This window comes from Ornithodoros turicata, chromosome 10 (assembly GCF_037126465.1).
Source record: "Ornithodoros turicata isolate Travis chromosome 10, ASM3712646v1, whole genome shotgun sequence".
Classification (NCBI taxonomy): Eukaryota; Metazoa; Arthropoda; class Arachnida; order Ixodida; family Argasidae; genus Ornithodoros; species Ornithodoros turicata.
Window position 1 is genome coordinate 16,730,366 of NC_088210.1, and position 26,372 is coordinate 16,756,737.

The 26,372-nt window shown below is 46.6% G+C and overlaps 1 protein-coding gene across 2 annotated transcripts in view; it reads left to right on the forward strand.

Moving 5' to 3' along the window:
- Nucleotides 1–578: 578 nt before the first annotated feature.
- Nucleotides 579–26,372, forward strand: part of LOC135370706 (rifampicin phosphotransferase-like) — a 28,120-nt gene continuing 2,326 nt past the window's right edge. Inside the window, exons 1-36 of one of the 2 annotated variants that reach the window (XM_064604506.1) lie at nt 579–1,245; nt 2,129–2,313; nt 3,551–3,801; nt 4,382–4,438; nt 4,560–4,670; nt 5,971–6,089; nt 6,179–6,231; nt 6,692–6,771; nt 7,656–7,774; nt 7,933–8,071; nt 8,153–8,196; nt 8,306–8,445; nt 8,751–8,857; nt 8,951–8,989; nt 9,787–9,914; nt 10,008–10,078; nt 10,138–10,202; nt 10,434–10,581; nt 10,902–11,019; nt 11,088–11,185; nt 11,860–11,931; nt 12,019–12,125; nt 14,294–14,366; nt 16,412–16,513; nt 18,917–19,069; nt 19,468–19,602; nt 20,548–20,638; nt 20,873–20,964; nt 21,059–21,121; nt 22,418–22,510; nt 22,570–22,629; nt 23,187–23,287; nt 24,569–24,632; nt 25,766–25,929; nt 26,006–26,084; nt 26,304–26,352. In XM_064604506.1, coding sequence (XP_064460576.1) covers nt 1,179–1,245; nt 2,129–2,313; nt 3,551–3,801; nt 4,382–4,438; nt 4,560–4,670; nt 5,971–6,089; nt 6,179–6,231; nt 6,692–6,771; nt 7,656–7,774; nt 7,933–8,071; nt 8,153–8,196; nt 8,306–8,445; nt 8,751–8,857; nt 8,951–8,989; nt 9,787–9,914; nt 10,008–10,078; nt 10,138–10,202; nt 10,434–10,581; nt 10,902–11,019; nt 11,088–11,185; nt 11,860–11,931; nt 12,019–12,125; nt 14,294–14,366; nt 16,412–16,513; nt 18,917–19,069; nt 19,468–19,602; nt 20,548–20,638; nt 20,873–20,964; nt 21,059–21,121; nt 22,418–22,510; nt 22,570–22,629; nt 23,187–23,287; nt 24,569–24,632; nt 25,766–25,929; nt 26,006–26,084; nt 26,304–26,352 — 3,637 coding nt within the window. In that variant the 5' untranslated portion in view covers nt 579–1,178. The remainder of the gene's footprint in view (nt 1,246–2,128; nt 2,314–3,550; nt 3,802–4,381; nt 4,439–4,559; nt 4,671–5,970; nt 6,090–6,178; nt 6,232–6,691; nt 6,772–7,655; nt 7,775–7,932; nt 8,072–8,152; nt 8,197–8,305; nt 8,446–8,750; nt 8,858–8,950; nt 8,990–9,786; nt 9,915–10,007; nt 10,079–10,137; nt 10,203–10,433; nt 10,582–10,901; nt 11,020–11,087; nt 11,186–11,859; nt 11,932–12,018; nt 12,126–14,293; nt 14,367–16,411; nt 16,514–18,916; nt 19,070–19,467; nt 19,603–20,547; nt 20,639–20,872; nt 20,965–21,058; nt 21,122–22,417; nt 22,511–22,569; nt 22,630–23,186; nt 23,288–24,568; nt 24,633–25,765; nt 25,930–26,005; nt 26,085–26,303; nt 26,353–26,372) is intronic. The other variant, XM_064604507.1, reaches the window with a different exon arrangement.

Sequence of the window (26,372 nt, forward strand, 5' to 3'; positions counted from 1 at the left end):
TTGAGAATATAGATAAGGCGACTCTGTTCCCATTTGCGTATTCGTATTCCATGAAGATATCCTACAAACCTCCGTTAACATGTGTAATGCATTCATGGGTGCTAATATAATATAACCACCATGCGGGATATGAACCGAACATTGCTTGGGACAACGGGTATATTTAACTAAAAATCCCGGCATAAAATGAAAAAAAAAAGAGGCGACTGCTGCGACTCGACCGCTGCCGGCGCGACGGAGAAACTAGATGTGACGTCAGAAACAGGTGGCTTTCCTCACTGGCGCGCTTGCTTGAAATGAGAAACTAATGTAAGTGACGGGGAAGGGGGGGGGGGGGGTAGGGGCTCGCCACATTTCCCGCGTGTGGAATGCAATATGGCAAACATTGCATGTCATATATTTAGGATAAAAGTCATCCTTGAGAACCATTCTACACCGAGAAATCCCCTTTTCCGTTGAATCCCTTCATCGTCCCTTCATAGTCCCTTTTTCGGGCAAAAATGATGACGACAACGACGATGGTGATAGTAGATGGGAGACAATTATATACAATCCTCGTTGAAAGCAGGTTTATCATTCTTTCTTTTTGTTTTTTTTTGTTTTGTTTTTTTTAGTCTTGACGCCAGCACGTGTGTTGAAATACCTGCATCGTTGAATGTTTTGCTGTTGCAAATGAGCCGAAACTGAAACCGCGTGGACCAGAAACGCAAGGAAGACAGCGCACTCTCGATACAGGAAGGCCACTTGCTTTGGAGCGAGAGAGATTGTAGCAGGTGCTCAGTTGGTGGCCAGATGAACCAGCCGAACGGTCAAATTTTCTTTTAAAAATCTGTAAAGAATTCAAGAAAAGAATATTGCTTACAAACAGTCGTATGTGACGGATGAAAGGTGTAACTCGCAACTACTTACCTTTGCTGTGACGAATGACCGAACTACGCCTTTCGGGAAAATGTGACTATCGTAACGTAACGTATTGAGTATCGCAACGCCCCTAAATCCAAAGTTGCTTGTATAGTACAAGAAGCGTGTGCACAATAGCAACTTGAATGGGTTCCATGCCAAATGTACTCTTGTGCGCTGACCACTGATAACATATCGTCAATCGGCGCACGATAAGTCAGGCAGCGAAGCGTGTCCGCCACCGTGAACTCATTGTTTGTGAGTATCCCGGAGCAAGTATGAAGACGTTCATTCTTGCTGTTCTTGCCTGGTTTCTAGGATTGCGTTTTGAATATACTCAGAAAGGTGAGAGAGCACTTTTTGTCCTTCTTCACAACTTAAAAAATTCTGACTAAGGAACTAAATAACCGGAGTGTCTTTTCTTTCCTTTTTTTTTTTTTTTTTTTTTTCATCTTTTCCAAGCAGAAAGAACCAGTTCACGCGCAATTTTTGAAGCCAAACATTGCTGCTTCACCGCTCCCTCAGAACAGGTGTTGGTGGTGGTAGGGCTGAAAGGGCCCGCTCAGAACAGAACTTCACCGCATAGCACGCTCCTAGCCAAACCATCATCACGAATGATATCGTTGTACGCCCTGATTTGTTGAAATCGGGAGGCGTACGCCTTTTCTGTGACAATTATGAACCGCATAAGTGTCACAAAAAAGGCGTACGCCTCCCGTTCTCAATAAATCAGGGCAGATAACGATATCATTCGAGATGATGGTTGGCTAGGAGCGTGCTATGTGGTGAAGTTCTGTTGTTTGGGTGCGCTGCCACAAATGATATGGTTATCGCTTCTGATGTGGAAATAAACTATTTATTATTATTATTTAAGGAGAGAAAGAGAGAGAGGGAGTGTAAGCCTTTTTGTAGCAATTATCATAGATCCAAATTGCTACAGAAACGGGTACAGCCCCTCGATCTTCGAATCAGAAGCAATAACCCGAATATTCGTGACAGTGGTTGGCGTGCTATACGGTGAAGTTCTGTTCTGAGAGTGCGCAGAACAAAACGAACGGCAGGCTGTTTCTATAAACGACGTTGTGGTGTTAATATTCCAAGTCTAACACCACCGATCGCGTTCTATAGTAAACGTTGTCTGATTTGTCCGTCGTCAGGATATTATTCTGCATGGAATGGCAAATGTGCGTTGTGGATGTGCATGTGGTCATGCCGGTTCATCTTCCAGATCTTGGACTGCTGTGGAACCGTATATTGTGTTACCTGTACCTTCGTTACTTGTTGTGGAACCGGAAATGGAAGATTCCAGAGCGTAACTTTTTCGGTGCAAAGAAGGATCCGTACACCGACGGGATTCTTTTTCCTGAAGCGGAATGGGAAATAGAGCGACCGACACGCGAGAAACTTGGCAGGGTAAGGTACTATTCACCTCATAGCAGTAACACCCAGGACAGGGAACAGGAAATTGAGTGCACCCAAGTTCCTGTTCAAGTTTATGCGTTTCGTGAGTGCACTCAAGTTCCTGTTCCAGTTACATAGTTGTCATTTTAGGATACAGCCCCATAATTACATACCCCACACATACCCAAATAATCTGTCACTTTTGATGTGTGGAAAGCGCGGGGCGTACGCCTTTTTGTGGCAACATTAACATTTCTGCATAAGTGTCACAAAAAGGCGTACGCCTCACGTTTTTAACAAGTCAGGGGAGAGAACGATGTCACTCGGGCTTTTGGTTAGCTGGGAGCGTGCTGGTGTGGTGAAGTTTATTTTTAATAGAAGAAGTCGGCCCAGGACGCAGATTCCCTCATGGCATTCGTCGTGACGTTGCCCACCTCTGTGAGACTGACAATGGCGAGCCCTTTCACAGCCACCACCACCACCACAACCATCATCTAAAAAAAAGAACTTCACCACATGGCACGGTGAAGGCTAATCATTGCGCAGAATGATACATTTATCAGTCCCGACCTGTGGAAAGCGCGAGGGGCGTATGCCTATTTGTGACAATTAACATAACTGCAGTAGTGTCCTAAAAAGGCGTACTCGATCCCGTTTCCAACAAATCAGGGGAGGACGACGGTGTTATTCGGGAAGCTGCACTCTTAAAAATTAACTTCACTGCATAGCAAAACTCCTAGCCAGCCATCATCTCGAAATCGTAATCTGCCCTGACTTGTTGAAAACGGGAGGCATGCGCCTTTTTTGTGACACTTATGCTGTTCATAATTGTCACAGAAAATGCGTACGCCTCCCGTTTTCAACTAATCAGGGAAGATAACGATATCATTCGAGATGGTGGTTGGCTAGGAGCGTGCTGTGCGGTGAAGTTCATTTTTAAGAGTGTGGTCCACAAAGAGCATACCAGGGTTCGAATCCCGGTGGCGGCTGTGCTGTCTGGGGTTTTTCCTGGGTTTTCCTCAGACGCTTTCAGACATATGTCGGCACAGTTCCCTTAGAAGTTGACCCAGGACGCACATTTCCCCAGGGCGTCAGTCGTGAAAATTGCCACAAAAAGGCGTACGCTACCATCTGTCTTCCAATCACGAGCGATAACCCTATCATTCGTGACAATGATTGGCGCACAGCGTGCTATGCGGTCAAGTTCAGTTTTTCAGAATGTGTTTCAAGATTTTCTTGTCCCTTCCAGAAGAAGGACGAGATGTTCTTTTGCGGAACGAGAACCACAGGAGAGTGCTTCGTCATGAGAGTTAGCAGAAGACGTGGCCGCTGCCTGGACCTGTGGATATACTTGCGAATGAAGAATGGCGATCATTATGAACTCGTGGAACACTCACTGCTGGATCTCAGCGGGAAAGAAGGCTTTGCCGCGAAAGGACTACGAATCGAATGTCTGGCCCCGATGAGACAGTGGAGGATTGCATTCAACGGTCTCGTGAGGTAAGAGCAAAGCAGTCGTCTACTTACACGCTGACGATTGACGTCCTACTGCGCAATGTATATGGTGCTGGACAACAGTTTACGAACACGCTCTGGTACATTCTTTCCTCGGAGTAACGCGTTAGAAGCGAATGGGACCGCACGGACTTACAGACACGTGCCTATAGGTAACCCAGTCACCTGTCTTGCAAGTCCGTACGGTACCATTTGCAGCTAGCGTGTTACTCTGAGGAAAGAATGTGCCAGAGCGTGTGTCGTAAACTTTTGTCCAGCACTGTACTAAGAAGTTACTATCTACTAATTATTATGTTAATTACTAATACGCTTAACTATACTAAGTTACACTCTACTAAGAAAATAAGTACTAAGAAGCACTCAGAACATTGTAGCTCTCTTTACTCTATATAAAAAAAAAAGAAAACAGAGCTCCACCAGCCGCAGCCATTAATAAACATTCATATTGACACAAAAAAGCGGGCGCCTGTCGTTTTCAGCGAATCAGAAGAGAGAACGTTGCCGTCCTCTATGATGATTGGGCTATTATGTGGTTCGCTGCTTAGAATTGACCGTTCATTCGCAGATCCCCGTCGAGTGACGACTCCAGCACTTCGAGCCTGCACGTCCGACTGAATTTTCTGTACGTGTTCCGTATAGTTTGCTCTTATGTTTTACGAGTATGATCCCAACTTGGTTGCGAAGCTTATCCCGAAGTGCATTCTGAGACTGAATTAACGATTATGCATTCGTTCTCTTGACAGGTGGAAGGCGTCGTCGCATGTGGTCGACATCCAAACCAATGCGTCTCATGATTCTATACTTGATGGCTGCCTTGTGGAATCGCTAAGACAAACTATCTCCAACTGCGAACGGTAAATAAGACTCTTGCTCTGCGAGTGGGTGCATCATAATTTAATGCCCTTGTAATGTGGTCGTGATGCGTAACATGTTGATACAAAATTATTCTTCGAACAGTCCCTCCTCGCAATATCACCGCTGGTGTCATTAAGGTTACAAGAGTGACGGCGCTTTCCTTTTTTTCTTTTTTTCGTTTCTCTCCTCGTTCTTTTTGTGCACTCTTAAAAATGAGGAGGGGGGAGGGGCGAAGGCAGGATCGGCTCGAGCGTTGTTGGCCACACAAAAGTGGGCGTCGTCACGACTATAGCCAAAAAAAGAAAGACGGATGGAGGACAGAGGATGAAGGGTGGAGATGCGTAGAGGGTGCATGAGTTCGTCGGGGAGAGAAAAGCGTTAGAGCGAGAGGTCGTTGAGCAAGACCCGCCTTCTGCAGAAAAAATGAACTTCACAGCATAGTACGCTCCTAGCCAACCATCATCTCGAGTGGCATCGTTCTTTCTCCTGATTTGCTGAAAACGGCGGCCGTACGCCATTTCTGTACCATTATGCAATTCACAAGTGCACAAAAATGGCGTACGCCTCCCGTTGCCATCGAATCAAGAGAGAGGACGTTGTCATTCGGGATGATGGTTGGCTAAGAGCGTGCTATGCGGTGAAGCTCTGTTTTTAGAGTGTACACTGTTAGAACAGAACTTCACCACATAGCACGCTCCTAGCCAACCATCTTTCCGAATGATATCATTCTGTGCATTGATTTGATGAAAATGGGAGGCGGCGCCTATCTGGGACAGATTATCTTGTTCCAAATAGGCACCTCCCCCCTGTTTTGAACAAATAATGACACAGAATGATATCATTCGGTATGATGGTTGGTTAGGAACGTGCTATGTGGTGAAGCTCTGTTTTTAGAGTGTAGTAATGCCTCTTCGAACAGTCCCTCATCGCGAAGTTTCATTGATTTTATTTCAGGTTTTCTTTCTGTCTCTCTCTCTCTCTTTCGAACTCCTTTCGATACTCGTTTAATGTCCAAGTATCACTCTGAAAACCAGACTTCACGGCATAGCACTCTCTGCGCCAACCAACGTCTTTTTGTGTCAGTTATCCAAATCGAGTATCCAAACTGACACAAAAAGGCGTACGCCCCCTCTCTCCCCGAATCAGAAGCGATAACCATATCATTCATGGGTTGGCGCAGAGCATGCTATGCTGTGAAGTTCACTTTTTAGAACGTACAGTCCCGGTAACCGCCAAGTAACACAAACGCAAATGAAGAGCCACGCAAGAAAGTGTCTAAAGTACTCTATACGATTATAGTGCATACCAACTCGTCGACGGATACGAACAACGGGGTCACCTCATGGGCACCGTCGCACTAGGCGACGAAAAAGAATCTGAGATGTACCTCTGGGGTACCAGACAGCGACTGAAAGGATGTAGGTGCTATTAACAGCTAAATGGTGATCGTCTGAATTTGGGTTCTCTTACTGGCCCTTAATAAAATAAGTGATTGCTTCCATTGCAGGCGTCAGTACAGAAAGTGTCACAAAAGCTAGTCACGTGTTCGGTCATACAAAGGTAAGATATCTTTCGTTGGCGCTGCCACCATTTACCGAAAGGTGATCGAGTATATTCTTAAAATGATGGTGGTGGTGTGGTGATTGTGAAAGGGCTCGCTGGGTTGTCGGCCTCACAGATGTGGGCAACGTCACGACTGACGCCCTGGGGAATGTGCGTTATGGGCCGACTTCTAATGGATGAATGAATGTTCTTAAAAATGAACTTCACCACATAGCACGCTCCTGGCCAACCATCATCCCGGGTGGCATCGTTCTCTCCCCTGATTTGTTGAAAACGGGAGACGTACACCCTTTTGTGACACTTATGCACAAATGTTAATTCTCACAAAAGGGGCGTACGCCCTGCGCTTTCCGCAAGTCACTCTGTACAATGGTTAGCCTTCAACGTGCCATGTGTCGAAGCTTTGTTTTAAGAGTGATATAGATCGTACTAACCAAAGTGATTAACGTCTCTATAGGGTTCACAGAGTTTTCATTTAGCCTGCTATCACCCGAATACTGGCTACGGGAATTCCGAGGATGCGCCAGATATGTCAAGGTACGTGAAGAAATTGAGATAAGATATAGCGGTGGCCAAAAGGCTTGTATCGCTTCCGTATCCAAGCATACCTCGTGCCTTGTGGCGACACTTTGTGCGTTCTGTTCAGAATTCCAGTATAGCGTCAAATATCGCGTTCCGCAGGGAATTTTATTAGGTACTGTTGCAATGGTTAGATGTGCTTGTACACCTCCCGTCAAAGCTAATAATACCACTGCAAAAAATGTGGTCTCGTTCCCGAACGCGATTACAGCAACCCTTGGAGGAACCCATGAGGAAATCTTAATTGAACACAATTATTCTGTTAGTTGAACGCACGGATTTTGTTCACTTAACATTCCTCCAGTGCCCCCAGTGTGGCTGTTATCACGCTCTGAAGTGAGACAGAATTTTCTCCAGTGTTATTATTAACTTTGACTGGAGCCGTACATGAAGTGATGGAAGCGTATCAGCTATGAATCTGCGTCAGAACAATCCCAACTGCGATCATTTTTCGCTCCTGGCTGCAATGTTTGTCAATCATTCATAGGTTGCCAGCAGCTGACGAATCAGGCAGCGTTGGCATGCATGCCCTATAGGTATATGCTGTGAATCATCAGACCTGCATCGTCAATGATAATTATTCGGGTAATATCGCTGAAGAGAGGTATTTCGGCAGCCAGATTTACTTAAAAGGGTCAGCTGTAACCAGAATACTATAAGCCACATGAAAATAAGAAATCCACATCCGAATAGCGAATTTCCTAGACGAAAATATGTAACACGTGGACATAGATCAAAATAACCTACCGATTATTGCTGTCTGAAACACAGAAAGGTATATGTCGCGCTCATTGATGCGAGACACCAAGTGTGAAATACAGAATGTCTTTCAAATATTTTAGATTCATCTACGGGAACCTACAGACAGCGGATGGCTTAGTGGACCCAGTGACCGAAACTTCGCCTTCAGATCTCCATGTATCTGCGTTGCTGGGGAAACCTAGTTTTCGCATAAGAGCAGGTGAAAAAAAAAAATTTTTTTTTTTCAGTAACGTTTACCATTTCTTTTTGTCCCTTATACTTTGAAAGGCAGAATACTATAGTAGTTACTCGATTTTCTTTGTCGCTGTCATCAATTTTTGATTCTTGGTTCCGATTATTCATTTTCTCTTCTGTCAGGCGAGGAGCATGGAATCCAGATCAAAGATGCCGTCACTTTAAAACGTCACGTTGCAGAGCTTGATGGCACGCAATTACTTTATATCGAATTCACGTACGACGGGGTACCGGGATCCGGCTTAGGGATTCTAGATATAAGGTAAGGTTAGTTATACGTTCTCGGCTAATCTCTGACCTTGTTCTGTCATCCCAATCATCTTTCCAATGTCTTATCTTCCAGTTCGCCGAGGCTATTTGATGCGTTCAAACTAAATGCCGGTCTGCGTAAGTTAAGGCGGTTATTATTGGCTGGAGTGGAAATATTTAGCGGTGTTTACCTCGTGAATATTCGTTCCCGTGATCGGAATAAATCTCAGGAACCTTCCTCTTCTAGTTACACAAGACGAGGGTTGTCCATCCACCGTTCCCTTTGTAGCCAATATTTCCGATGTCGTCTGCAGACATACCAGTGTTGCTGGTGGGAAAGGGTCATCCTTATGTCTTCTGAACGCCATCTCCAAGGAAAATAAAGAGGTATGTGAATATACGGTTTAACTGAAGAACTGGATTAGTCGATTGGGCACACAGCGATCGTCCACTCTTTGACGTTTTTTTTTTCTTTTTTGCATTTCCATCTGTAGTATGGGACAAGCGCAATGCTTGCCCACATCGCATTGCAAAAATAGTACTGCCCTCGCCCTAAAAACGAAGAGCAGGCACTCACTGGTTTGTCTCTCTCCCCTGCGAACATCCGATCCTTTGTTTACTGGTCTCCCCTTCGTGTACTTGTGAATGAGGTTCATGTTCAGGAACTACAATGTCTTGATACCCGTAAACAGGTCTTCAAAGTTCCCGGTGGAGTCATTGTCACAACAGCCGCGTACGACTTGTTCTTGAGGAACGGTCCAGCGAACCTGTTGCAGTCCATCTTGCAAGAAGCTCAAGGGTGCGCAGATTCGATGCTTATTGTTCAGCATTGATTCAATATGAACATTCACTTTTGAACACGTCCGGAAATAAACATTATCTTCCTCTGCAGAGAAAAAACCATCGAAGAAGTGACCCGAGTCTCGGAGAGGTACGTCTCTTCAATAGTTGGACCAACCGGATGGCACGATGCCTGCATTCGAACCCGTTTCGGAAGGCTGTGGGCACGCTCGTGATATTGCCGCCGAGCTACAGGAGAGGGGCTTACTGCTGCTATCAGTGTCTTGCATTCTACCTCTATATGGTCCAGACTGCGACACTTTGTTAGAAGTGTACCCAGGGTACCCAGCACACCCAGTGTGTACCTAGTGTACCCAATTTTTCTCATGCGCTTTTTGACTTCAAAGCGTTCAGAGCACTCGATTGCAGAAACAGCTTGTCTCAATGGACTTTGTGTAGACACAATGTTTCTTTCATTTTCCTAATTCGTTAGCATTAGAGTCCTCGCTACGAAAGAATCGCGGCGTGGTCTGTCTGTAGCCACGGCGCGGCGCGCATGAGCGGTGAGTAGAAAGGGAAGGAGAGCGCGCGTGGAGAGCGCGACGCTGCGCGTCGGCAGTGCAGCTGTGGTGGTCGACAAGTTCAGACGTGTGTGCGTGAGCGCGCCATGGGTTATGAAAGCTGTGCGGAGGAGCGGCGGCGAAAGAAGGCTGAAGCTGCGAGACGGCGTCGCCAAGCTGAATCGGAGGAAGCTCTAAGGGCTCGTTTTGCTTCGGATGCTGTTGAGCGTTAGCGTTGTGTAGGGTCGTGTGAAGGGTTGTGTAGCGTTGTGAAGGGGAATTCCCAAAGGGTTTTCAAGTTTTAATGCCAACGCATTTCCGTCGGATCCACCAACGGATCGACCATGATTTTTTTTTTTTTTTGCTACAAAAGCGTGCTCCTTTCTAGAGCGGTGAAAAACATCAGGAACATGGCGCTGCCGAACGAGCTGAAGAAACAAATCAGAAACGCTTTATTTCTGGCACTTGATGGTGACATTGAGACAAAAAGATTCGCCGTAAGGAGTTCCTGCACAGGTACGTTGACATGACGTCACATATACCGGGGACGATGGCGAATACGTCCTAATAGATAACATATAACACTACATCACCAATTCGATTGATTAGGAGAAGACACGTCCGAAATGTCGGGAGCAGGCCAGCTAGAAACCTTCCTCGGAATTCGTGGAATTGAAGCTGTAAGTCAGGCTATGCTGTTGAACACTTAAATACCAGTTTGATCAATTTCAATCTTCAGGTGTACGAAGCTGTCGTCAAATGCTGGGCGTCACAGTTCAGCCCCGTTGCAATTCAGTACAAGAGGTAATAGCATGACGGCGTTCACTTTCTACAGTCTTCTTTTAGGACGTCCCTATGGACGTTACAGGCATCCTGTACTGTCTTCTAGCGAACAACATCCCACATCATCATCATCCATTCATCTATGTTGTTGTTGTTGTTCTAGCAAACACACATGATGCACGCTAGTGATAGTAATAAACATGTCTTGCTGTCACGGAAAGCGGGTACGTAACATGACGTCTCGTACCTCAGGCGCTATGGCCAGTTGCTGAACTCTCCCATGGCAGTGGTCATCATGGAGATGGTGGCTTCCGATGTCGCAGGAGTGATGTTCACGTGCGATCCCCGCAGTGGTAACCCAGCCGTAACGTACATTACCGCTAACTACGGGCTCGGAGAAGTACGGCCATTACTCCCAGTGAGGCTTCTGCACGTGACGTCACGCGCAGCCTTTGCGCGCCTTGGAGGCACGTGACACGGGAGGACATGGGAATGCGTCTTACTGCGGGCCGAATGAGGCAGCAGCCTGTGGTTTTTGCAATTTGCTCTCGTAATGCCCTCACTCACGCGGCATGCCCTCCTATACTGTAACTCCCGTGCGGCAATATGTTTTCCAATGTCACCTGACCAAACATGACGTCACTGTACAAGCCTCATTATATGGCTGCCTTTCCTTTTCTGCCGTGGTTTTCTGATTGTGTCCTATACTCTCGCCGACAGAGCGTAGTATCTGGGCTTGTAGAGTCTGACATCATATCCGTCAACAAAGGGAGCGATGGAAAGATGACATTGGGGGAAGTGACTCCAGGGGCCAAAGGCAGCAAGATCGTCATAGACGGTAATAACCCCCTCTAGCGTCTCTTTCACATCGTGTTATGCACACATTTGTTTTTCTCTGGGCTACAGACTCTGGAGGCACAAGGACAGAGAGCTACGTTGATGAAGAAAATAAGTGCAGTATCTCCGAAGGACAAGCACTGCAACTGGCAAGAATAGGGTCTATCGTACGTATACCGTTGCCTGACGGTCAAAGTCCTAATGGTTCCTATGAAAACATTTTTCGGCTATCTTTCTGGACACATTCAGATGCGACTATCTTGTACTTTCTTGGTCAGCTGACGTGGCTGACGTGTGCTGCTGGAGGGCAGGCTTTTCTTGTTTTTTTTTCTTTCTTCTTCTTCTATTACGCTGTTGAACGCTGAGGCAGCTACGTCTGGCTTGAGCTGAAATTTGATATCCTCAAGACTGTCTTCTCCACTCACGTGATACATAAATTCGGCAACGCCGAACATTTTTCGTGTCATCGACAAACGCGGTTCTTCACGACCCAGGGAACCGAGTTTGTGAAGCGACGACAGTGAATCGATATCGGCAAGCAGAAACAGCAACCAAGAAAAGTTTTCACTGCGTTGGTGGTTTTATTACCGCTGACTTTAGAATGATGCATGACCCGCAAGATATATTGCCTGCGCAGATTGTGGTAAACTATATGCGGCTCGCTGGTTCGTTTACAAAACACACATGTAATCGGCACGTAGAAAAACATAGCAAAACTGGATGTTCAGCAACGGGAAATGAAATGGTGCGCGTTTCTTTTCTTTTTCTGTGTGTATGAAATGAACTCTTCGTTTTTGAAATAACATTATACCGCGTTTCACTTCACCCCCTTTTCTTGCAGGTCGACAGGTACTTCGGCGATTCGAGAGACATGGAATGGGCGATTCGAGGCGAAAATATCTTCCTGCTTCAGGTCGGTGCCGTTACGCGGAAGAGTCTATGGTCGGGCGTGGTTTGCAATATGCAAGTTTTGTGTCACCGATAACGTAACATGCTTCAGGCACGTCCTATCACATCTTTGTACGAAGACACGGAGTTTGAAAGCATGCGCACTTTGGATACTGCGCATCAGGCAGAACGGGAATTCTATACGAAAGCAAACGTCGGGTAAGTCAACTACCCTATACATAAACTGGACTATGGGACGACCTACAACCTACAAATTTAAAAGAGAGAGAGATAAGTGTCTTTGTACCCAGAAAGACAACGTTACCTCGATGATGAATTTAATGGAGAATCCTTTCCCGCCTCGACCTTGTAACAACAATGGCGGCTGTGTTGGCACGCTACGGCCGCCATTGTTTTTTTTCAATGTCGCGGTGGCGAAGATCAGAGGTTAGCGGTACTTTCCCCAATGCACTGATTTTAGCACAAAGGCGACACAGCGCGAACTACAAACGGACCGAACAAGTGCAAGCAAAAAAAAGAAGAAACAGAAGATGGCATCGTCTACCACCCATTGCTGAAAAACGCGTGGCATATATGAGACCACAGGGGTGGCATCCATTGTATTGCTTCCTTAGACGAAAGCGTGCTGTGCGAACGCAATGCATCCTGGAAAGGTCCTGGTCGCACGTCACAGCGAACGTCAAGGCGCACGTGACCTACGGCGGCGCCCGTGATCAGCGGCCAATCCGTTTGTAAACAATGCGGTTGATGTTTCTGCGCGATGTTTCGGATGCCTTTCGATCACGGTAATTATTTTTATCCGATAATCTCGCATTAAAACGAGCAGTTTTGCATATAAGGCCTCGTACTGTTGAAGACTTCCAAAGATGTGATGGCGACCGCGCATTAAAGAAGCGTGGAAGTGACCCCAAAAATATTTTAGTTTTTCGCTGCGACGTCTTCTACAACAAATAAAATGAGCTGCTTGGAAGAACGATGAGCGCAGGTAACCCAGAGAGCACGCGCAAGGCTGTGTTCCGCACGCCTTTAAAGGGACTATGAAATTTCCCGAACCCCCATACTTTTTTTCGATGGAAACTGTTCTTCCCGCAGAGAAACTAATATGCCACAAATTTTTCCGGACGAAATCGCTCCATTCTGCGAGGAGCGCGCGCTGGAAATGTCTCTTCCGCGTTCCTCCTCTCCCGCGCATATTTCCCTGCCGATGGTGTAACTGTACGGACCGCTCTTCGGTTCCCCGTTACGTCATCGGTGTTGCACAATGGCAAGTAATGCCGCGAGCTCGCGCTGTGGCTGCCACCACTGCCGAAATCTGCCGATCGCGCGAAAGCTGCTGTCATGGAGATTTCCACTCCCGATGAACGCATACGCGGGATCCTACGGCGCATGCTCCTGGCGGGATTCCTCGGCTCGGCAACACGTCACGATGACGTGTTGCTGAGCCGGCCGTGGTCGCGTCAAGTTACCCGTTGTGTCTCCGCTCGGCAGCTCGTCACGGCGCGGCGCCAGCTGTCCTCCTTCGCCGCTCCGTTTAAATTCGCTCCCGAGAAATCCGCTCGCGCGACGAAAGTAAAATTTCGGTTCTAGACTCAGAAAAATGTCTTCTTTCGAACGAAACGAAGAAAAAAATCGTTTCATAGTCCCTTTAAAGAACGCTCTCCACATCCGAAGAGCGCCGAAGCGAAGCCGAAGACGGCGTGACGTATCACGGGTTACAGCACGTGACCAGTGACGTCCGACGGCGCAGCTGGAATATGGATAAGCGGCGCCTGAGCCGAGATGAAAAAACAAAGAAAAAAGGCACCGAGCAGCTTCTACGTCAAGCGGGGCTCGTGTCTCTCGCCCGCGACTGCTGTTCTCCGACTGTCTTTTGTAAATTTTATTGCGCAGTGACAATACGCCGCAGATCGGAAATATTTTGCATGATGACTTCTTGTGAACAGCTTCACAAATGAAGCAGGTTTTCGAGTCATGTTAAATGTCACTTCCATGCTCCTTCTGAGCTGATGCGACGTACTCAAACTAAGGAGAAATGGGCCACCATATGTTGCGGAAGACGCACCGCATAGTTTACGCTAGCAAAATACGTTCATCTCTTGGCATTATGACGACGGAAAGATGTCGGTAAGCGGCAAAACGACATGTAAACAAAGTCACATGACCTCAGTTTTGCCAAAAGTACCCGCTTGAGGGCAGTTACAGCAATGGCGGGTTTGTGTCACCCCTGTGTATGAGACCAACGTCGACCTTTCCCGGTGCATGGTCAAAAAACACCTTCGTCCTATAATCTGGTTTAATTATAGTATATATGTGTTGCTTATGTGGTTTCACTGCAGTCGATTACTTGTTTCTGTATTCTGCAACAGCGAAGTGATGCACCGTGGGATGAGTCCCCTGGGTTCAACGGTTTTCGTGACCTTGTTTGTGCCTGAATGGATGGTAACTATTTTTCTTTTCTTTTTCTTTTTTCGTTTTTGTTGGTTACACAGTGCGTATTGTGCGTGAGGTTAAGGTACGTAAAGATGACATTGTGCCTCGATTTATTCCCACCTATCATTGGATTATCGGTACATTGTAAATGAGTGCGAAAGGAAGACGGGGAGCAAGCAGCGGCACACATATACAAGGATACTGCGGCTTGTTGCCCCATTTTCCTTTCGCACACGTTTACAATGTCTACCAACAATCAACGAGCCGAAGTTCATTCAGTTTTCGACTTCTGTGGCAGAAATTCACGATATTGGTATTGTAATTGCTTTGGGCTACATCCTTCAATTAACAACAGTGCTCGAAACAAATATTCTGGGAGCTGAATTCGTTAACAAGACGTACTTCGGCAACTTACGCATGCAACTCTACAATTTCATGTAGCCTCGTCTATAGTTGTGCTAAACTTAAGAAGCAAAAGAAATCTAGCCAGTCAACTATATACGTACGCCGTTGGAGATAAGGAGACGCTATTATAGCGCGCCAGGAGAAATACTGTAGCGCTACCATGTGCCATCAGTAAGAGAGCGCACTTTCTGCTGCAGCGTGGTGTCAATACGGAAGCAGAGTGAGTATGATGGGGGGGGGGGGGGGTATATTTATTAAGAAAAAAGGAAAAGAAAGGAGTATGATGGATTACATTACGTGACGCAGGGAGAGAGTGTGACCTCTCCACGTCCAGCCATCCTATCTGCGGCGCAGTAATATTTTGACAGCTCACGGACTACATTTCTTTTCCTTCTTAAATTGAACACGACTATAGTCATCATCATGTCACCTCTCTCTTTGCACTGGGCATAGAAATCATAAGGAGAGAGGCTAGAAGAAAAGCTGGGAGAGAGAGTAACGGGGGAGAGCAAATAAGTTGTACGGAGGCGAGGCCCTCTCCCAATGTCCAAGCCCCGGAGGCGCCATGATCGAGATTTTGGATTCGGCCGGGTTGGGCCACCGCCTTTCCACGCGTAAAGACCAGGCGCGTTCGGCGCCATGGTATCCAATCCAACGAAAGTCGGGCTTGCTTCCGCCGGGCTCCGTGTGCCGGGCCGTGTGCGGAGTGTGTTTGTTCTGTCTGTTCTCACGTGTGCGCTTAAATCGTGTCTTATTCTGTAGGGAACGAGTGTCGTACGGTTTACACTTTGTGCTGCGACATGAAAAACGGCGCACGGAACTCGTAGGAGACACCATTCTTAACACACTAGGCCTAACGTATCGATCATGGCCGCTCCCATGTTGAGATGCCCCCCTTCGCTGGCTTGGTTTCTAGTCATTATGAGAGTTCTATGGCACTGGGGCAGCGCTTTGCCTGACGGCGCATAACAGCCCCGGGTCATCGTGGTCATTAACAGAGCCGTTTATAGGGAGAGTTTGGCCATTCTTTGCTCTTCTGCCGCCTGGAGATGCGTGACGTCAGACACGTCATCGCTCCGCCCACTTTGCCGGAATGAAAGGCGAGTCGCGGCGACGCTCACCTCCGCTCCAAAATGGCGGAATGAGAGGCAAGAAGAGATTTCAAGGCGGTAGCTCCGCTTCAAAATGGCGTCACTGGCCTTGGCGCCGCCCGTCGCGTGACGGCAAATGACGGGCTTTCAAACATAATAATAATAATAATTGGGTGTTTACGTCGCGAGACAACTGAGATCATGAGCGACGCCACAGCGGTCGGTCTGTGGATTGCTTTTGCCCACCTGAGGGTTCTTTAACGTGCGATGAAAGCTCATCACACGGCACCCCGTATTTAACGTCCCTCGCGGAAGACGGCGTGTCTAAGCAACTTGTACCCTGCCACCAAGTTACTGGCGTCCTCGGCCGGGTTCGAACCCGCGATCTCGAGATCAGAAGGCGAACACGGGCTTTCAAACAGGCTCCTCCCAATGGCCAAACTCTCCGAATAGACGGCCTTCATTAATAAGTGCTGCTACTGTCTGGCGTTGCGTTCAGTTACGATCTTGTTTCCTGACCTCATCTTTCTTCCTTTTTTTTTTTTTTTTTGGCTGTAGCGCTTCATGAAACGCACCCGGAAAGGAAGGCTGCTCATGTCACCTTATTTCAACAAGACATTTCCCGTGTCCCACTACCACCACCTTCTCGATCTGTGCGAGGTACCGTTCAATCCCAATATTTAAGTCACGGAATAGGAAAGACCGTAGGTGAAACTTGACCCTCTCCCGGGCCAGATAAAGTGGAGACAAGCGGACTCGGTACCCTAAGGCGGACTAGGGTGCCTGGATGCCCGGGTTTCCTAAGGCAGGCTAAAGTCCCTGAATTGGGAAAAGTAACACCATCCCTTGATCTTGCCGTCTCGACCTTGGACCTTTCATGACGATCGTACCACGGCCGCCATTAAAAGTCCAAGGTCGCGGCGGGAAAGGGAAAAAGATGTCGCTACTTTCCCCAATCCAGGGACTTTAAGGCGGACCAGAGTGCTGCGCCATCTGTAGGGCGGAGTGGGAAAATTTTATTGTGCACGTGATACTGCGCAGTCATTGCTTGGCAGTCATGCTTGGCAGTCATTTAGCTGCTCCGTCCGTTCTCCGTTGCCGCCCTGCGTTTTTCTTTTTTTCTTTTTTTTTCTGCTCGGCATGTTCGCCCGTCGCCGTGTCGCGTTGTCCGTCCATCTGAGCCGGCAGAGCGGTCTTGTTTCTCGTTGATTGCGGAAAGCAAAGTGCGCATTGCAGCTCACACCTGGATATGTGCTGTAAATACATCCATTGCCCACTATACACATTTCGTGCTAGAATTGTATCTGTTAAGCACGGTGTGAACCGCTGTAGAGCTCGAAAACCGCACTGTTTCCTCATACGTTTCTGTGCGAATGCGACAAAAACGGTGGTGGGAACACATTTCTCCCTCTCCGAAACTGACTCGATTCCATTCCGCCTCATCCTTCCATGGGGAGTTTCAACTCCTGTATTTCTTACTCTGTTCGAGCGAATTACTACAAAAGAACGAAACTGCAGTTTAGTAGACCTCCCTGCTGAACCACTAAAGGGAACCAGGAAATTGCATTTAGAATTCTTGAGCTTACTTCATCAAGCAGCCTACCAGGAACGACAGTGAAAAATATTTCGATTCTAAATTTTAATTTTTACAATTCAATTTGCATGCGCGAAGCGGTTAAGCTTTGGAAGTGGTATATATAAGTTCCGTACCAGAACCACTTGGTTTCGAAAATTAGTGAGAGCGTTTGAAAGGTAAATATCGCATACAAGTGAAAGAATGCCATATACGAAATTCAAAAATATGCGAATTACGAAAATTTGTGTGGTGTCGAACCTTACACTAGAAAATACGGTATTTTATCATAAGGGCCGACAGTGGAAAAACACATGTACTGGAAGGAGCAAGCGGGATATAGTAGTCTCCCAATCAGCTCGCGTGACGTTTCTCCACTACGGTCACGTGTGACGTGTCCCCTCCCACATCCTCTCGTCACTTATTATCCGCAGCGGGACGCGAAGAATGGACCTTTTTCACATACGCGTCTCATCCTAGCGGCTCTCCAGCGAACTACGCTCGGACTGCGACAAAACAAATCCACGTGGGTAGCCGGTCCGGAGTGGGACCTACGAGCTCGTGGCTTTTCTGCGGTCTTCCCACTGGTCCCCACTTCTGTCGTCCCCATACTGCGCCATCTAATGACGACGGAGATAACCCTCTCCGGCGCCCCAAGGTCACACACATGCGGATAAGCCGTTGTGAAAAAAGTCCATTCTGCGGCAGGAGCAAATCATTCAAACAGTTAAGGTCACCAACACTCTTAAAAATGAACTTCACCGCATAGCACACTCCTATAGCCAACCGTCATCTCGAATGATATCCTTATCTGCAATGATTTGTTGAAAACGGGAGGCGTACGCCTTTTTTTTTTTTTTACACTTATGCTGTTCATAATTGTCACAAAAAAAGGCGTACGCCTCCCGTTTTCAACAAATCAGGGCAGATAACGATATCATTCGAGATGAGAGTTGGCTAGGAGTGTGCTATACACTCTTAGAAATGAACTTCTCCGCATGGCACGATCCTAACCAACCGTCATCTCTAATGATATCGTTATCTACTCTGATTTGTTGAAAACTGGGGGCGTACGCCTTTTTTGTGACAATTATGAACAGCATAAGTGTCACAAAAAAGGCCTACGCCTCTCGTTTTCAACAAATCAGGGCAGATAACGATATTCGAGATGATGGTTGGCTAGGAGCGTGCTATGCGGTGAAGTTCATTTTTAAGAGTGTACGGTGAAGTTCATTTTTAAATGTGAAGAGAACGTCCTCGTGTCGTCACAATGACGTCACAGTGACGTCTTATGTACCTCTCTCATGCGCGAATTTCTACGCAGAGGATGGAATGCTACAAGTATAGTGATCGAACACAGCTTCTCTTCCTTAGATATCGCATGCATCATTTCTCCCTTTTTCATTGCTTGAAGTACTTATTATTCTCTATAACTCGGCCAGCCGTCATCTCGTAATAAAGTTGTTGTTTTTGTGTTCTCTATTACTCAGTTTTTCCATTATTTTGCTCCGGGGGGTGGCGCTGCGGTTGAGCACATGTTGCTCTCTCTCTTTGGACGTCGGCTCGAAGACAAGGACCTGGAGGAGGCCGTCGTGTCAAGGAAATATTCCTTTCTGACAGAAGCACGGTTCGTCGATTTTAAGGTATGCTTTCGTTGCAGAACACGCTCCTAGCTAACCACCATTCCGAATGACAGCGTTCTCTGTATTGTTCTCTGATCGTTGAAAACAAGAGGCGTACGCCTTTTTGTGACTTTTATACATTTCTTTTTCAACAACAGAACGATGTCATTCGGATGTTGCGTATGTTTGCGGTTAAATCCTATTTCGGCCCTGCAGACTCCAGTATTAATAGCAGTCATAATTTTGTCAGTCAGAAAGTTTGCCTTGCCAATTCCATCTTATGTATCGGAAATTGCTGTCTGTCTCGACGAAGCAGTGTCTTGCTACAGCAGTAACCTTCCCTCCCAACACATTGTATGTTCAGTCTATAATTGGTGATTGTTCATTGAACCAGTTTGTATTGTTTTGTATTTTTTAAGACTCGCTATGCATCGGGGCTCAGCCTGAAACTCGCCTGGAAGAAGTATGGCAACTTTAAAATACCCATCAACAGCAATATGTCTGCGCGACAGCTCTACGACTGCATTACCAGCAACTGTTGTAACGTCAGAGCAGTACGTATTCTATGATGTTAACGTCGATAGCATTATTCTTGTACCTTCCAGGATTTTCTGTGCGATGTGAGCGAGAACTCACTGGTAGCGCTGAGCGTCTATAGATGGCGCCGCGGGTACCACACTGGAGCAGGCTATGCGCGGCGCAGCAGGGAGCGGATCGACAGCGTTTGGCACAGCCTGCGAACTTGCTGGCCGGCTCACTCCCGGCGGGAGGGACTCGTAGCGCAGTATCAGACAGTATGCGGCTGAGGGTTTCGAAATTGGTAGTAGAGGATAACACCGGTTACGTATGCTGCGGTTTACTATAAAAGGTGGCCATAGAATGAAAAGAAAAACGGCCTCTCGCTGAAGAACAGAAGATCGTGCACAAGGAAAGACATGGCAATGGGTAGCGAGAGGTGCAAAAGGACTCTCGAGCAGCGAGAGCGACATCTTGCTTCGATGGGGGCCTATCGACAAAAACAATGGAATGAAGGACGCGCCAAGCGTGTTGCCCCACAACGAAAGCGGAGAGCAGCTCGGGAAAATTTCGCGTCATATGTAGGAGCGGATCTTCAGTTTCCACGGCCGTGTTCAGTACGTGTTTGTTTGTAGTTCGCTAGTGTTGTTAGAAGGTGAGCGTTGAGTGGGCTTACGTGCTCAGTGAAGCATTTTCAGAATTTCAAATTACCTGCGCGCAATCTTAGCAGAGAGACCGCCATTTTTTTTAAGTAGTGATACGCAGAAGCCGACCTGACCGACCGTACAAAGAAAGAAAAGAAAGCTCTTACGGCGGATACTTTATTTGGCATCCTCGTAAAAATTAGAAAATATGGAAGCACGAGAAGTAGAAGAGAAGCCTCATGAATGATATTGCAAATGTCGGGGTTATGCCTTTCACGTGCCCATCTCTGCTAGGCCTTACGTTATCTCAATAATTTTTTCCCATCGTTTTGCCCACAGGTGGTTTCATGCCATATGAACTCATCGATTGCGTCTTCCTTGTTCAACCATGATGTAATTTCTGCCTTGTGCGAATTTATGGACAAATCAGGTAAGTTGCCATAAAATCAGGAGAAATTTCTTTAAAAATCGAAGACGTCATATGAAGAATAGGACTAAATGTTCTATTGGTGCCAGTTGTAATGCCTGGAAGGTACTCAAGACTGGGTCATGCAGAAATGTAGCTCGAAAAGTTTCATGTAAAAACTTATATATGTTTTCCTCACGTTCCTGCATTGCATCATATTGGAATTTTTCGAAGCTAACAAATTTCATTCCTCTATAGGCTCTGTGGATGATGATATCTATACTGCATTGGGAAGTCTCATATCATCGTGTTATAATCCCGTCAGTGTGGACGTACCGCTAGCTCTCGAGGTACTTAATCTCCAGAAACACCACCGATCGATTTGAGGTCATTGCGCCGTACGCTTCGAGCTCGCTAAGTAACTATTCCCTCCTAATCTTTCAGCGTCTCGCAGAGTCTGTCGCAAAAGACATGGACCGGAAGGAATTTGCAGCCATGACAACAGAGGTAAGGCTGCGGTAGTTGACGATCCAGTTGAAGCACAGTATTCGACATACCGGAGCATAGGTCAATCTGTCTAAAAATCGATCGGAATGTTGGTCCTCATCTTATGTACGGGTAATTGTATGAAAAACAGCGAGTCTCGCAACAGTGCGTTGTATAGACGCCATCGTAATGACGTTTAGGAGACCAACTGCAGGCGACTGCGTACACTCTTAAAAATGAACTTCACCTCATAGCACGCTCCTAGCCAACCATCATCTCGAGTGATATCGTTATCCGCCCTGATTTGTTGAAAACGGGAGGCGTACGCCTTTTCTGTGACAATTATGAACAGCATAGGTGTCACAAAAAGCCGTACGCCTCCCGTTTTCAACAGATCAGGGCAGATAACGATATCATTCGAGATGATGGTTGGCTAGGAGCGTGCCATGAGGTGAAGTTCATTTTTAAGAGTGTAGGTCCAATCCAGCACCACCACTCTACAGGTGGTGTCCGTCCGTCCATTCCAGGGTGAGTGTATGTGGAGAGAGAGAGAGAGAGAGCGACATTACCCCCTCCCCCAGCTCTGTGCATTTTGCAGTTCATAATTGCCACAAAAATGGCGTACGCCCCCCATTTTTATGAAATCAGGGGAGAGAAAATTGTCATTCGAGATGATGGTTGGCTAAGAGCCTGCTATGTGGTGAAGCTCTGTGTTTAGAGTGGGGCGAAAATCCTGAGAACGCCCTTGTGGATGAGGGACGGTTGTACTTACATCTTGGGATCGTCGCGGTGGTGGGACCTACCTCAGCAGGATAGCGGGTGTCGGCGTTTTGCGATGACAAAAACAACGGTATCTAAAAGTAGCACCACGTGGTATCACGTAAGGTGTTCCAGCCTACTTGCAGACGTTTGGAGATTTGGAGTCTCCAATAGGCGGCAATTTTTCTTTTCCCGTGTGCTTATTGCTCGGACGGTGTTGTTTCGCTGTATTTTTGAGGCATCAATTTTTTTTACAGTTCATACGTTAGGGGTCTATGTATTTTCCGGTTCGACTTATTTTTGCGGCTAGACCTGTATTACCTGAATATTAATTTCCTGTTAGCTTGCATCGATATTTCTTCGATGATATCTTTGGTTCATTTTTTTTTTTTTTTCGTTTTACTTGATATTGTAAAATTCCCGGTATCACTCCCCTCTGTAATGCGCCGGCGCGCTTGAGGGTACATAAAATAAAATGAAATGAAATGTTTCTCATCTATACACGATCATTTGCACATATAGCTGCAGTGTACTATACGGTGTAGTATGTACTTTTAGCAAGCCGAGAAGTGGCTCAGACATTCTGGTACGGCGGCTTCAACGGCATTCGAGGCCTTCTTGAAGACACATGGCCACAGAGGTTATAACGAGGTGCGCTGCCACCAGAATGGGAGCGATACAGAAAATTAATTCTCTCAGTTTCATTGCAGTTTGACATTCATCAACCAACTTGGAGAATGAAACCCACCATTCTGATTAAAAACTTACAGGTGAGGGGCGATGATCTTTAGTGTGCCTCAGAAGGAAAAATATGCACCGTCGACAACTAATATTCAGGAAATGACTTTTTCGGGTTAAATGTATTTCTCAGATTTGGGGAGGGGGGGGGGGGAGGGTAAAAATCGAGCGCCATTTTTCAATCTCTAATTCGGGGAGAAGTCGGGCTATAATTGTGCCTTCGGATGTTATCGGGTGTTTTTGTTTCTTCTCTTGTCTATTACGTCCTTCTTTAACCATTTTCCTTTTTTTTGTGTGTGTGTCCTACCAGCGCTAGTAGGCACCATGCATATACAGTGCTGACACATGACTGTATTGGTGGGGAAGTAAGCGACCCATTCTTACATGTGTTCCACGCGGAAACCTGCAAATGGGCCTATTCGGGGAGAAACCAGGTTTAACCCGAATTGGCCGGAGGTCAGTTCGGGGGGGGGGGGGGGGGAATAACCGGGCTGAACCGTGTTTAACCCCCCAAAAAAGTCGCTCCCTACAAATATTCAAAGAATGAATGTTGTCATGGGCTTTTATTTATTATTGTGTCGTTTTGAAGCTGCTTGTAGTCAACGTCGGCCACAAGAATCCGGTGAAATCTCACGTTCCTCTTTTTGAAGCCATCGGTAGCCTCAACCTTCCACTGTCACTACTACAAAGGTACTGTGCCCGGTATCATCGTTAATACATGACATTCTCGGGTAAACATAAAGAGAGCCCCCGCCACAAACTTCCGGTGCCACAAAGACTTCCGGTGTTTCCGCGACTACACTCTTAGAAATGAACTTCACCGCATAGCACGCTCGTAGCCAACCATAATCTCGAATGATATCGTTATCTTTCCTGGTTTGCTGAAAACGGGAGGCGTACGCCTTTTTTGTGACAATTATGAACAGCATAAGTGTCACAAAATAGGCTCCGCCCCGTGTTTTCAACAAATCAGGGACGAGAACGTTGTCATTCGGAATGATGGTTGGCTAGGAGCGTGCTATGTGGTGAAACTCATTTTTAAGAGTGTAGGGGACGCTCGGAACCAGTCGCCATGGAGAATTATATATAATTCGCTTTCTTGATTTGTTGAAAACGGGAGGCGTACACCTTTTCGTGGCAATTTGGATATATGATATTTGCTACAAAAAGGCGCACGCCCCCCTCTCTCTTCAAATCAGAGGAGATAACCCTATCATTGGTGGCAGTGGTCGGGGCACAACGTGCAATACGGTGAAGTTCTGTTCTGACAGGGTACACTCTTAGAAATGAACTTCACCGCATAGCACGCTCCTAGCCAACCATCATCTCGAATGATACCGTTATCTGTCCTGATGTGTTGCAAACGGGAGGCGTACGCCTTTTTTGTGATACTTATGTTGTTCATAATTGTCACAAAAAGGGAGTACGCCTCCAGTTTTCAACAAATCACGGCAGATAACGATATCATTCGAGATGATGGTTGGCTAGGAGCGTGCTATGCGGTGAAGGTCATTTCTAAGAGTGTAGCTTTTTTCCCCAGTATCCTGTAGTCTGCACTCTTAAAAATGAACTTCACCGCATAGCACGCTCCTAGCCAACCATCATCTCGAATGATATCGTTATCTGCCCTGATTTGTTGAAAACGGCCGGGAGGCGTACGCCATTTTTGTGACACTTATGCTGTTCATAATTGTCACAAAAAAAGCGTACTCCTCCCGTTTTCAACAAATCGGGGCAGATAATGATATCATTCGATATGATGGTTGGCTGGGAGCGTGCTACGCGGAGAAGTTCATTTTTAAGAGTGTGTTGTTTCCATGCACCTGTAGCTTTCGTGAAATGAAACAAATGCGTGATATAAATAAAATGAAATGAAAATTTAATTCTGAATGACAGCTGGTTACGTTATGCTCTGCTTTTCGAACGTAATAACCGGGTTCGATAACAGGGCTCGTTATTTCTGCTCTTCAGGTTGAGGCTGGCTTACTTGGTGGAGATGAGTCGCAGATCAGTCGCACAGCGCGAGTCTTCAAAGGTTGGAGTGCTTCCTTATTTATTTGCTGATTTCCTTGATTTGCGTTACCGTTCCTCATTAAATGACAGTATGAAACGTTGGCTAAATGTTCAAAACAACGATTCGGTTTAAAAGTATACGCCATCGGTGAATCAGCAGAAGTGAGTACCCTCAGTGATTCGTGCGTGTATCGACGTATCCTCGGTACATTTTGGTGTCGCTTTGTAACATTTTGTACACTCTGCAACTAAAATATCGTCCCAAAAACGGGGCATAAATTCCCGTCTAGACGTTCTGTCAATGAGACCGCCTTGTTCAGCCAACACCATCTAGATACAGAAAGCCTGCTTACTCGTCGCCGTGACGTAACGACTAAGAGTCAGCCAATGAGGATCGCGTTTTCAACGGCCGAAGCCAATCGCGAACGTGCTTTCAGCCCTCGTAGCCATGGGGACGAGCCACCGTCGGCCGCATGGGCAGCCACTGTCGTCTGCGAGCAGTGAACGTCCCAGCATACTAAATAGGAAACAAAATACAGCCTGGAATATGGAATGGAATATGGTCCCAGCCCTCCCCCTTCGATTTGTTTCGGTTTCGGTCTCTCTACCAACGTCGTGATGACGTTTCTCGGGTAGAGGTCTATTGCAAAGTCTCAAAACAGCATTGCCGTCAGACTGCCTGCGACAGTCGTTCATGTTTATACCATGTTTATGCCAAGATCTGAACACGTCCTTAGCCATACGGCCCTTGGTCAGCCATGAACTGTACCCATCTTTCGACAGCCGTAATATTTTCCAAGTGTACGAAACGTTCTTGCTGCATATGTGATTTTTGCGTGAACCCAAAGCCATACCGGTTACAGAAGAAACGGTGACATTGCGGTATAGTGGGGGGTCCCGTTTGGCGGCTGCCCCGGGGCATATACGCCCCTTAAATCCGGCACCGTCTAGTACATTTGCAACGTGCTACTTTGCACTGTACTTTAAGAACTACTTATGCCCTTTACTTTACGCACAATTTTGAAGTACTTTATCCATCACTGTCAGTTGAGTGCAACAGTGCCGGAGCGAGCTATCATTCGTCTCCTCAAACGATGCTCCCTTTAATGCTCTCTCAGGTAATTTTCACCATGCGTGGTATCCGTCATGTTTCAGTCCCTCCTCGTCAAGGCAATCGATACCTTTCGAGTCGCATATAACGAGTTGGCAGACAAGATGCTCCAAGAGGGTTTCATACCAGAAAGGGACCTTCTCTTCTTCATGACGCACCACGAAGTAGGGCGGCTACTGAACACCAGGAGCGCTACCATCCTTTCCAGGTCGCTTTATACTTCAGATATTTTCTGTTTTGAAGTGCCTTAACCTGTACCACCTCTCCTGTTCCAACGTATATAGGGCGTACAAGAGGAGGTCTCTTTTCCCAAAGGTCTTGGAGTTGGAATTCCCAGAGATCACCAGAGGACCCATTCATCCTGTAAGCTGGTATACTTATGCAGTAGGTTAGAATTTAGCAACGGTTATTGTTTAATTAATTAATTAATTGGTTAGTTGGTGGTGGTAGTGCTGAAGGATAATGCTGCTGAAACTGATGATGGCGATGACGATGACGATTTTTTCTGTACTCCCGATGCGTTTCGACAATTCTCTGACTATGTAAGTCATATTACAAATGCTGCCTGATTGTGTGGTGCAGGAAGTACAAGAGGAACCGCAGCTCACAGATAACACTACATTCCTCAAAGGTGAGATGTTCACACTTATT